Below are 13484 nucleotides of genomic sequence, written 5' to 3' on the forward strand. Positions count from 1 at the left end.
GACAGAATGGGAAATTATCAGTGTGGGTCGCATCTCAGCCTCTTTGTTTTAATTTTGGTTTTAGTAAGCCCTCTGAAAATATTCGTCGTATTTACTACAGACATTAATTTGACCAATTTATAGGACGAAGCTGGTGGAAGCTCTCCGAAATATCAATGTTAACAAAAGATTTTTAATGCATGGTTGAACATGATTTATAAATTAAATAAAAAAACGCATACTTCCAAGTGTTCAGTCGGAAAGTGTCATGGATTGGAAGAACTTATATTTATATTTTAATTCGTGATTGGAAATTCAAGGTTTGAAAAATTAATTTCTAAAATACTTTTCAAATATGTAACCAAACCAAATAAAAAAGAAAACCGAAAATTCCCGGAAGGAAACGAGATGAAAACCTTCAAATATAATTTCAAAATCAGTTGCAAAACCGATAGTCAAGCATTAATTCAAAAATATTGAATAAAAACAAAAGAATTCAAATTCAAACAATTTTTTCAATCAGTCACGTTCTTTTATTTTTGTCGTCATATCATCAAACTTTTTACAGAACCAAAGGAGCTGCAGCATAGCTGAAGGGAGATGCATATCCGTATGAAGCAGCATAACCGAAAGGAGCAGCAGCCAAAGGAGCTGAGTAAGCCAATGGACTAGCGTAAGGCGACGCTACGTACTTAGCTGCCAATGGTGCAGCAGCGAGAGGAGCAGCAGCAAAAGGAGCAGCAGCTAATGGAGCAGCAACATACTTGGCAACTGGAGCGGCAGCATAAACTGGAGCAGTGGCGATTCCATTGTAGTTCCTTGCGATCACTTGGCTACTAGTGGCAGTAACAACTCCTGGAGCGGCAGCAACCAATGGAGCTGAGTATGCGAGTGGAGCAACAAGTCCTGGTTTGGCAGCAGCGGAGGCAATCATAGCGAAGATGAGAACGGTCTACATCAAAAAATAAAATCAAAATAAGAAAAATGTAGTTTAATCCTTTTTTTAACTCACGTATTTGAACATGTTGATTTAGTTTTTTTTCTAGAGATTGAAGTATTCCAAAAGAACTGAGGTTTTGATATGAACAATCAATAAACCAAGTCAAGTCATTTTATAGCCGAAAATGTTTCACTTTCTGTTTTACTTCAATATTCGTTGAAGCATTGAGAAAAACAAAATAAACAAAAAAAATCTCTATTTAATAATTCAAGACATGAAAAGCAAGTAAGTCTCAACGAATGCAGCGCTTACCATTTAGATGTGAAATAATTAATATCTCTTGGGGAATTTACCGTAACTCCATATTACCTACGGTTTTTGATCATGACCTTTTCATTTCAATTTCGAATTGATTTTCTTACATAATTTTTTAAATTTTGTAACTATATTTCAGAATTTCAACAATTCACTTTAATTTATTCGAAACGTTAAATATTTTAAATGTTGTGTTGGAATCAAACGAAATCACATTAGTGTCGAAGGTAATTATGACCTGTCATCAGATCATACTCCAGTGATTCTATCACTAAGTGAATAGGAAGCACTAGGAAAAAGTAATCCAAAGCTTGTAAATAAGAAAACAAACTAGAATGATTTTAGGTAAAGGCTTTTAAGTTTTATAAATTTCAGATCTCCCATGGATACAATCGAGCAAATTGACCACGAAGTGGACCAATTTATTGCTGATGTGCAACAGGCCGCTGAAGAAAGAACTCCAACATTTTCTAATAGAAGACAAAATTAAATAAAATATCCTTTTAAGAGATAAGAGAGTTGATAATGGAGAAAAGAAGAGCTCGAAGAAAATGGCAAAATAGTAGATTTCCAGATGATAAAACAACGTTTAACCGTATAAGCAACAAACTTAAAAAACAGAGTTACAAATTCAAAAATGATTCACTCAGTACATTCCTAAGAAATTTAACAACTGATGCTTTAACCGATTTTTCGCTATGGAAAGCAGCCAAGCGCCTAAAAAGACCGCAGTTACAAAACTCTCCCTTGAAATCTCAAGATTGGAAATGGATCGGTAGCCCGAAACAAAAAGATTACCTTTTTGCTGAACATCTTGCGAATGTTTTTAAGCCATGCTCATCAAACGCGGCTGAAAATAGCTTACAGTTTGTTGATAAGATAGATGAAAGTGAAATACCAATTGTAAGACTTAAAGAAATAAATAGTATGTATTTACATCAACTATCAAATAAAAAATCACCAGGTTACGATCTAATTCCTGCTCAGGTTATGAAAGAAATGCCATTGAAAGCCTTTACAAAACTCTAATATATAATAAATGCATGCCTTAAGCACCGGTATGTCCCGCACCATTGGAAAATTGCTGAAGTAATTGTCGTACCAAAGCAAGGAAAACAGACCAATATCTGCTTCTGAAGAGACTAAGCAAAATCATAGAAGAAAGAAGGTTAATCCCAAACCATGAGTTTGGCTTTAGAAATAAACATTTCACGATAGACCAAGTTCATAGAATATCTTATGTAATAGAAAAAGCATTAGAAGAAAAACATGTATGTTCAGCTATTTTCTTAGATGTTGCACAAGCTTTTGATGAGGTTTGGCATGAGGGGCTTGAGTACAAACTGCAATACTTTGAAATATTAAAAACGTACATCTCAGACCGATTGTTTAGAGTAAGGTACGATCAAGAATACTCGGAATTGAAGAAAATAGAAACCGGTGTACCACAAGGAAGTGTCCTAGGTCCTACCCTGTATTTACTATACACAAGGGATATTTCAGTTGGTAATTACACCATAATGGCTACTTTTGCAGATGATACCGCAGTTTTGGTACCCGACAAATGTGTCTCTAAGGCAGCAGTAAAACTACGAAATGCCGTCGACACAGTGAGAGAGAGTGGGGTATAAAGCTCAATGAAACAAAATCTTCACATATAAACTTTACAAATAAAAAGATAAAGAATATTCCAATAATCATTAATAATCAAGCTGTACCTTACGCCAATACGGGCGAATACCTTGGAATAACTTTGGATGCAAAGCTTAAGTGGAAAGAGCACATCAAAAAGAAAAGAGAAGAACTAAGCTTGAAATATAGAAAAATGTGCTGGTTGCTTAGTAACAACTCTGATTTATCAATCCAAAACAAAATAATGCTGTATAATCAAGTACTAAAGCCTGTTTGGACCTATGGAATCCAATTATATGGGGCTGTACAAAGAAAACAAATACCGAAATCATCCAAAAATTCCAAAACAAAGTCCTTCGTGGAATAGTTAATGCACCTTGGTACATAAGAAATACCGATCTACATCGTGACTTACAAATAGAAATGGTTACAGAAGTTGTTAAAAAATACGCTATATCGCACAACCAGAGACTGCAAAGTCATACTAATTCTGAAATAGAGTCCGTCTTGAATATAGTAAACCATGTTCGGAGATTAAGAAGAACCAAACCTCATGAGCTTATGGTCTAAAAAAAATGGGAAAGTATTAAAAGTTTAAACTTCCCAAAAAAGTGATTGTACAAAATTAAGAAAGAAAAATCGGAAGTCGATCCTTCAAGATTGGTCCTGATGAAGAGGTGCTTTTAATGGTCAAGAGTGCCACGCTACTTGGTGTCGAATACTGCCAAGTGTCTTTTGAAGATTTCAAAAAAAAAAAAAAAAAATGTTCTATATTTAGGCACACCACAGTATAATGAAATTATCTTGAATTCACTTTAAAACAAAACAAATAAAATCTCCTCACAAAACCTGACGTCCATCTGTTAATCCTGAAATTACAAAATATATGTATTTTTTTTTTAATTTAAAATTCATCCTTATTATGGACTTTGGAAGCAAGCGTAAATGTTGGCGATAAGTCAGCCATAGGGTGCAGCTGAAATTTTCATTGAAAAATATTTCAACACCCCAATCACTCGTTCTTTAAGTGGGATGATTTAATCAAATTGATTGAACTGAAATTCTGGGAAAATATACATTTAATAAAATGAAAAAATATAAAATTTAACAAAAAAAAACAAACAAAATGAAAAATCCTCGTTTACGCGCAATAAACTTTCATCTTCCTTGCTTCATCTGATGCTATGCTATGCATGGGTGTGATGGACGTAGCTTTTTCTCCTTTCAGGATATTAACGTCGATGTGATGGTGGGGTGTTTTTGGGCTGCGATGAGATGCGATGCGATGATGTGGAGCATTGTATTATGTATAGAGGGAGTTGGTACATGCACCTGGCTTTTGGTTTGGTTTGATCCATGGGTGTTGATTGGATAAATTAATATCCTTTGACGTATTAAAATATATACATATGTGCTCTTGACGTATAATATGTAGTATGGCCAAGTTGACTGATGTTATACTTTTACTTTGGCTTTTATTCTGAAGTAGAGCCTTTCTACGTGTCCATACATACCTTTAATTTTGAGTAAATTGATTTTAATGAGAAACTTAAGTGATTGTTGATTTTATCATTTTAATTTAATTATGTGCGCACTATATGGGATTTAATTTATTTATGTAAAAAAAAACACAGACTCTTGCAATTGCGTCATAGGTAGGTTTATATGAACCTATGTCTATTAGTATTTACGCTTTTTTTCATAATACAAATAAAATGTATTACATACATATATATTTTTAAGAGGATTATCAAGGAAGGTTAATACAATTAATTCAATTTATTTGAGAGCTATTAATTTTAATTGGCATCCTTTTATACAAAAATTATACTTTTATAAATAGTCATTTATTAAATTGACTACCTACCTAGATTGGTTGGAAATCTCTTGAAATAAAAGGATATAATTTTCAATTCAATTCCTAGAAATTATAAAATTATATGAAAATCAAATCAAGCTTGATTGCATTCAAGAGAATTATACTGAGTCAATTTTTTTAGAAAGGCAAAACGGAACGATTGTTTATTTAAAAAAAAATACAATCAGGATTAAAATATTCTCAAAAACACTTATAAAGCAATAAAAATGATACATTGGCTGAATTTTTCTATTTATTTGTTAGAAAAAAAATATCGTTTTATGCAGATTGACTTTGGAAGCCTTTGATTTTTTTGAGCCAAGGAAGGGTTTCTAATTGAATTTTAAACAACATTATAATCGTTAATTAACAGTGACAGTTTGAAATTTGTCGTGCAGGTTTGTCAAATTTTGTATTCTCCTAGTAAAAATTTTACATAACCTTTAATTGGTGCATGCGATTGCTGACTTAATGTACCATGCACCAAAAAACCCCATCATACACCTACCTACACGACTTACCACCCAAAAATAAAAGAAAGGTCAAGATCAGGCATTTGGGATTTATTCGACGAACAACATTGCTACCAAATTTCTTAACAACAACAACCATTAAACACAAACGTTAAACCATTACCATCTCATATAGCAGACATGCCACACATGCTTTGAATTTCTAATCAACCATGATGGTCAGTCCGACAGCCTCAGCAATTACTGTTTGTTCGAATGACTAATGACTCCGACGGACACTTCGACGACGACGATTGAATTTATTGTGTTGTGTAGTAAAAAAAATGAGCTATAAAATGGTTTGAATTGGAGCAATGGAATCATATCACATTTTGACGCCTTTCTTGGAGCATTTCAACCCAAAAAAAAATATTTCCATCACTATGTTCAAATTCGTAAGTTATATTGATTATGCTTAACTTTCCAGAGAATTTTGATTGTAAATTTGTATTTTTATAGGCCGTTGTCATCCTTGCTGTCATTGCCTGCGCTGCTGCTAAGCCAGCCCCAGGACTTCTTGCATCACCACTTGCATACTATACTCCATTGGTTGCTGCCGCTCCAGGAGTTGTCACTGCCACAAGTAGCCAAGTGATAGCTAGGAACTACAATGGAATCGCCACCGCTCCAGTATATGCTGCCGCTCCAGTTGCCAAATTCATTGCTGCTCCCGTTGCTGCTCCATTAGCTGCTGCACCATTGGCAGCCAAGTACGTAGCTTCACCATTCGCTAGTCCATTGGCTTACTCAGCTCCTTTGGCTGCTTCACCCTTTGGTTATGCTACAGCTTACGGATATGCGTCCCCATTGAGTTATGCTTCACCTCCACTTTTGTTCTAAAAAGTTAAGGATAACGTCGATAAATAAATAAATGTGATTAAACTAAAAATTTTGTGTTTAAATTTAAAAAAAAGCTTCAGGTGAAATCGACAGCTATCTACAAAATGAATTTCTTAATGTAACAGAAGCATAATTTTCAGAAGCTTCTATTTATAAACTTTTTTTTTATTTTCGTTAATGGATATGTCTCCCATTATATTTTTATTTATTAACTTCGCATAGGAAAATATTGTAATGGCTCCGATTTGTGAAATTGAAAATTTTGACATTTCTCGACGTTTCAAGGTCAATAGAGTCGAAATAAAAGATTTTGTCTGTGCGTGCGTTTGTACGTACGTTCGTACGTCCGTACGTTCGCGACGTTTTTTTCGTCGTACATAGCTCAAGAACCAGAAGAGACATCGATTTAAAACAAATTTTGTTATACAGATAATAAGAAAAATGGAGAAAGGGCTCTTAAGAAAATTGCGTGGGCGGTTTTCGTACCATAGCAGTTTAAAAAAGGTGAACATTTTGTTTAACCCTAAATATCTTACGAACCGAAAACGTAAGAGACTTGAATTAAATTGTATATAATAAATTGTAACAAGAATATTTTTTTTATAAAAATCCAATTAACGGTTTTTTTTTATAAATTAAAAAAATTGAAAAAAAAATTGTCACCTCGAAAATTTTAAGAATACAAAATGATTTTATCTCTAACAGTTTTGTGCAACGAAAAATAACGTTTTCAATATTTGGTAAAATTTTGAAAAAAATCGAATTGACAGTTTTCTTACAAAAAATAGTAACTTACGAGAAAATTTAACAAAAGTTGGTAAAAATTGAGTTTTAACTAAAATATCTTTTTAAAACTTTGAGATTTTAGCTTCCAGCTAGTTTTAACTTATAGGAAATATTGTTTTTAACATTTGGACAAATTTTGAGAGAAATCGAATTAACAAGTTTCTTACAAAAAATAAAAACCTAAACAAAAAAATTAATAAAAGTTGGTTAAAATTGATTTTGAACTCTTATATCTTTTCAAAAGTTTGAGATATTGGCTTTAAACTTCTTTTATCTTTTAAAAAATATTTTTGTCAACACTCAATAAAATTTTGATTAAAATCTATTTTTTGCAAAAATAGTAAAAACTTACTTACGACTTGAAAAGCTTTTAAAAATTAAACATATTGTCCTCAACAGTCTTACATTTAGCAAAAAATATTGTTTTCGATATTCACTAGTTTTTTTTATAAAAATATATAATCTATAAAAAATAGTACCAAAATTTGGTAACAATTGATGTTCGGTTCTTGATAGCTGTCAAATTAATTTCATTCATTCGATTTATAATAATTTAAGAAATGCTACTTAAATTGGTTCAAATTTGTTTTCGATTAAAAATCTATTTAACAAAACTAGATTTTAAAACTCACCTATTTCTTTATATGAAAAACATTGTTAAAAATTTTTAATTTTTTAAAAATAATTCAACTGACAACTTTTTTAACCCAACACGAAAACCTACAAACTTTTAGGCAAGACAAATCGACAGACAAGATTGGAAGTTATCAGTGTGGGTCGCATTCCAGTCTCTTTTTTATTTTTTATACATGAAAACAAAATTTGTATTTTACTTCCTTAAACTTTGTTTGCTAAAAGTACTCCTCTCAATTGCGTATTGTACCAAGTACACAATATGAATCGGAATTTCAGGTCATTTCCAATTACTCATCATAAATTCATCAATTTTGGCCAATGGACGATCAAGGGGAGGGGTCATAATACCATAAAGCTTATACAGTTAAGTTGTATAATTAAAGTTTTCATCTAAAGATTTGTTTGTAATTTAACCGAATTTTATTTCACGCAATTCAGAATTAGGAAAAACTTTGGTAATCATTTAAATTAATTTCATAAAATGTCTTTCAAGAAAAAGAACAAAATAGAAACTTTTATAAGAGATATTTAGTTCCCTTTAAATTCCTGAAACTCGCCTTCAATTACGTCTTAAGAATTCATGATGAGTAAAAAATTTCAAACTCGAGCTTTTTATCCAACATTACTCTTAATTATTTCTGCCGAAAAAAAAACTAACTAAATAAAAAACAAAACAAAATACAATATTTGAGTAAAAAAGAGAGAATATTTCAAAAAATAAGTTTCATAGTTAAAAATATGTAAATATAAATATTAAAGAAACAACATTTTTTTTTAAAATTATTATTTTCATAATGTGATTTTTAGTTTAGTCAAAAACAAAGAAAAAAAGAAACTTTGAACGATATGGAAATAATGTTCATCATTAAAGTCTATTTTGATATATATTATATATAGTATAAAAAAGCAATAACAGCTAGTTATATGTTTAATAAAAAAGTGTAACTTTTAGTTTAGTCAAAACAAAAAAAATATTGGTAATGGGCTTTTAGTTTAACTAAAACAGATAATGAGTGTGAAAAAAAGCAAAAAAATAGGAAGAATAACCGCATATTTCTAAAGTTTTTTATTTATTTTAAGGGCTTTTAGTTTGGTTAAAAACGAAAAAAAAGGAGAAGATACAATCACTTTAACATCTTGTTACAACTCAAAACAAACTCAAACACTCGTTTCGATATTTTCTTGCATGTGAGACATAGCGTATAAGAGGCTTCCAGCCACGATCTGCGTTAAGTACACCGACACATTCCTCTTGGGAAAGAAAACTATAATAAAAGTAGAGCCTTCGGATTTCCTCTAATATTGGACAAATTGTTTTGACCAAGGTTGCAAAGATACACAGGGTTTAAGTCTGTTCTATGTGGTCTAGAATTAAATCGAGCGTTTCCGTTCTGATCTTGAATATCAAGCTCATTTCAGAAACTGTAAACTCTTTTCTTCTAAAGTAGTTTTCTTTACCAAGTTTCAGATTTAGTTGTCTGTACATATTCCTGGATGTTGATGCAGTCCCTCGCGCAACACAAAGTCTTTACATAGAGTCATCTTTAACAGAGATAAATTCATATAGTGCATTTTGTAATGCTTTCACATTGTCCACTGGCAATGATATTGAAAGGTTATGTGCTACATCAAGGTCATACCAGTTTTTGACCGGACTATACCCACAACTTAAACAAATTTTAAGGAGTCTTTTTTGCAAGTTTTGGTCGGACCGCTTCATAACTTTGATTATAAAATCGGCGTTAGCCTTTAAGTTTTTTAAGAAAATTTGAGGTAAGCCTGACTCTAGGTGGATAGCATAATTAGGAGTATTTATAGGTAATATAAAAATTCGCTTGAAAAAATATCTCTGTATATTTTCCATTTCCTCCAACTGTTCGAAACCATATACTTCACTACCATAACAAAAACAAGTATTCACAATGGCATTGAAAACTTTGAATTTTGAAATTGCATCTACGAGTTTACTTACGAAGAACTGGGACCAAATTGTATTAAATGCAATTTTTGCAGCGGTTGTTTTTTCTTTTATAAAGGTTTGAATGTTAAGATTATATGTCATTGTATACCCAAGATACTTAAATTCATTTACGACCTCAATTATCCAATTCCGCCCATAGCCAATTGATCTATTTCGAGATCTGAAAACCATTATTTTGGATTTGATGGTATTTATTCTAAGATCCGATAGATCACAAAATTGTTTTAGGTTGTTTATCTGGAGCTGTAGTGATAAAATCACAAAATCGTCAGCATAAAACAAGACTTTAAGTGTAATATCCCCGAACTGAACTCCCCCAGGTATACTGTTTTCGACATCGTTCATATACATTGCAAATATGATAGGGCTTAGAACACATCGATGAGGGACACCTGCTTCACAACTAAATTCTCTAGATACTTTTCTAACATTCTGAACAGATGCCATCAAAATCATCATTTTCGAGAATTTTTTCGTAGACTCTGATAAATTTAGTAGATAAGCAAATTGCTAAGAGCTTATAAAGTAATAGTGTCAATAGCCGCTTTTAAATCAACGAAAAAGGCATATAAGTTCTTCTTTTATTAATAAAACGCCTAGCAGTGGTGCTGAGTACAAAAATTTGATCAATAGCTGAAAGGTTGGCTCGAAACCAGTTTGAAAGCAACTAATCATATTACATATTATCTTCTACCCAGGTCGTAAGTCTAGTATATAGTATGTGTGCAAACACTTTTCTTAACGAGTTAAGCACAGCAATTCCGTTCTCTGGCAAATCACGGTTACCTTTTTTAAAAATTGCTGTAATTGGGGATAGACGAAAATTTTCGGGCACTATCTCTTCAATAAATATTCTATTTAAAAGTTCTAACAGATATTCCAAAAGCTCAGGAGTAGCATGCTTATAAAACTCTACTGGGATCCCATCAGATCCAGATGTTTTGTTATTTTTAATTTTTTTTTTAAAGCAGCTACTAGTTTAACCATTGTGAATAATGTTCAGTTCAGGAATATTGTCATTGGGGAATGCAAAGCTCATTGTGTTTAGATTATGGTCAGGCAGAAGTAGAGTTTCAAAATAATTAGCAAGTAGAATTTGTATATTTATAAGCAATAAACAACTGCATATCAAAAATATTTTTAGGACAAAATTAAAAAATTTTATATAGAAAAATCAATTGAAAAAAAAACGCTCTATTGATTTTCCAAAAAAAATTAAGTTCATCTACGTTTTTTTTTGAGAAATAAAATAGGATTTAAATTTTTGAGAAAAACTTTTTTTGCAAATACTTTTTTAGACATTAAAATATAATAAATATATTTAAACAAACTTTTTGGACGACATTAGCAAGTTCTAGCGACCAAGTCGTGCATTTTATTTCTTTCAAAATTAATTTTCTGTTGAATACAAAAACTTTAAAGATCTTAAAAAATTAAATAAATTTACTTTTTAAATTGCATTTGCTTTAGCTTTGTTCTAGAGCATAACTGAGATTAACACACGAATTTCAATAATATAAACGTGCAAAAATAAACACAAGTAACCACTATTTATACAAAGACTTCGAATCTCTTGAAGTTTGAATTGAAAACGGATTCTGCAACGTGTAATTTGTGAGTGCCACATAAATGTTTCTTCCAAACTTTTTCGTTTACCTTAATTTGTTTTAACTAAATTTTTACAGAATTTAGGTACTTAATGCACCTTTTTCCTTAAGTTCAAGAACCAAAAATTTTTCTTCCTACAAGACGTTTGCATCTACGAGTAAGCGATAGTAATAATAGACTCCCGAAAATTTAATTCGAAAAAAACTACTTCAAAAAAGCACGAAAAGTCTTCATATCAATCTTCTCAATGGGTTTTTAAACTTTTGTAGCTTTCATCGCATTAAAAAAAATGAAAACAAAAAAGTATATATTATTTTTGAAAAAAGAGCTACGTTTCAAAACAATTTCATACATTTCTGCCTGAAATGATCCAAAAACCCTCTAAACTATTGTGTTTTAGCTCTTAAATATGGCATATTAAGAAAACTGTTGGAATCTTGGAATGCTTTCATATGTGGTATAGAGTCGTCCTAATCAAAAATTTAGACCATACAATGCTGGATAACAATGTTCTAAAATATTTTTTTAACTAAAGTTGTCAATTTAGCCCTAAAAATGTCTGAGGTTAAGATTCACATTACAGAACATTAAAGAACGTTTTCAACCGGTGAGTAAAAACTTGTCTATATGAAAAGTGTGATCAAAAATCTGGATCCGCCCTAGCTCAAGTGTGCTCCTATTAAAGCAAAACTCGATTCTTGTGGGTATTTTTAATCGAACCTTTATCTATGGCCACCCTTCAAACAGTACAGTCTTTGTTAATTGTTGTAGCAATGTACTTCAGGTTAGGTGAACTTCAGGTTAGATGAACTACTACCTTAATTTGATTCTATCAAACTACAAACAGCATTAGGCTTAATTGATGTAACAATAATTTTAGTGTCTTAAAACTTGAACATTCCATTGGTTTAAATGATATTTAAATTCCATAAATCAAGTTTTTAAATGAAAAGAAATATGAACTCAATGAAAACCATTTTGTATAAAAGTGACATAATCGATAGAGATAAATCAGAGTTCTCAGAATTGAGTACTAGTTCACATCTAAAGTCTTAGCGCAAAGTTTTTGAATAATTTCACATATTTCAGAGAATCATATACTAAATTCAATTATAAAACATGAAGACGATTGTGGTATTTTCTGTTTTGTTGGCTGTTGCATCAGCCAGTTCCTTGTATTTGGCTCCAGCTCCTCTCTTAGTTCCAGCAGTTTCAAATCAATATCATTCACAGGACGGTATCGGTCAGTATGCTTACGGATATAACGACCAATTGTCCTCGAAGCAGGAAACCAAATCCCTCAATGGAATCACTCAAGGATCATACAGCTATCTTGACTCCAACAACGTTGTCCAAACTGTTGACTATGTTGCTGATGCTGGTGATTTCCGAGTTTCCGCAACCAACTTGCCAAAACCTGTAGAAGCTCCAGTCATTCCCACTCAAGATTTACCAAAACAAGTCGAAGAAACTTATGAAGTTGCTGCAGCTAAAGCTGCTCATTTCGCAGCCATTGAAGAAGCAAAGAAACAAAATGGTTACCAATCATCCGAAGTTGTAATGCAAGCCCCCCAAGAACTGCCACGTCCAGTTGAAGACACTCCTGAAGTCGCCGCTGCCAAATCTGCTCATTTTGCTGCCATTGAAGAGGCCAAGAAACAAAAAGCCGCACCAGTTGTCATTCCCGTTTCGATGGAGCTACCACGACCAGTCCAGGATACACCTGAAGTTGCCAAAGCTAAAGCTGAACATATGATTGCTATCGAGCAGGTGAAACTGAGGAACTCCTATGCCCCTTTGCCCTTAATAGCAGCTTATAGCGCATTGCCCTTCCCTGGCACAGGTGGATTCTCGTATTCGTCAAGTATTGGCAACTATCCCGCTGTACAATATGTTCGCTACGTTTGAATCTTAACTGGTTAACTTATAAGGCTTGGATCGATTTTAAAAATGCAATGTTTGAATTTCCAATAAACTTAAAAAATACAAAATTTTTGTTTTTACATTTTGTCATAATGATAAATAAAAAAAAGAGTAAGACATAAAGTATTTCGGTGGTGTTCAATTTACTAACATTAATCAACGATGTTATATTAATGCTTATACATAAATTAAATAAGGTAGTACAACAGTCCGTTGACAACAAGGGCCTATTGACTTTCAATTCTCAACCATTCCTGTATGCGAGTAATGTTTTTAGGGATAGAGGAGACGTACAGTTTTTTTTAAAGCCAAATCCGAACAGCTAATTTGAGAAAGCACTTTTCATGACAAGAACTAGAACTAACAAGCATCGAATCCAAGACATCTGGCATAACAGTCCAACACACTTGCCATCATGCCACGGGTACTTTCCCCATTAGGAGGTTGGATTCAAAGTTTTAAGCAGGAAATCAT

General features: G+C 32.2%; 2 protein-coding genes and 1 pseudogene across 2 annotated transcripts; 2 read left to right on the forward strand and 1 right to left on the reverse strand.

Annotated features, from left to right (window-relative positions):
• Window positions 1-474: 474 nt before the first annotated feature.
• Window positions 475-1102, reverse strand: LOC129946990 (cuticle protein 38-like). Its single transcript, XM_056057373.1, has 2 exons — window positions 992-1102; window positions 475-931 (listed from the first exon to the last, which is right to left on the reverse strand). Exons 1-2 carry the CDS (start codon window positions 1001-1003, stop codon window positions 542-544), a joined length of 402 nt encoding a protein of 133 aa, XP_055913348.1. The 5' UTR covers window positions 1004-1102; the 3' UTR covers window positions 475-541.
• A 4545-nt stretch (window positions 1103-5647) lies between these two features.
• On the forward strand, window positions 5648-6125 carry LOC129945197 (cuticle protein 16.5-like; annotated as a pseudogene).
• A 5996-nt stretch (window positions 6126-12121) lies between these two features.
• Window positions 12122-13078, forward strand: LOC129947383 (cuticle protein 19.8-like). The gene has a single exon (XM_056057918.1). The coding sequence runs from the start codon at window positions 12207-12209 to the stop codon at window positions 12993-12995; it is 789 nt and encodes a 262-aa protein (XP_055913893.1). The 5' UTR covers window positions 12122-12206; the 3' UTR covers window positions 12996-13078.
• Window positions 13079-13484: the final 406 nt, after the last annotated feature.

This window comes from Eupeodes corollae, chromosome 2 (genome assembly GCF_945859685.1).
Source record: "Eupeodes corollae chromosome 2, idEupCoro1.1, whole genome shotgun sequence".
In the NCBI taxonomy this organism is placed as follows: domain Eukaryota; kingdom Metazoa; phylum Arthropoda; class Insecta; order Diptera; family Syrphidae; genus Eupeodes; species Eupeodes corollae.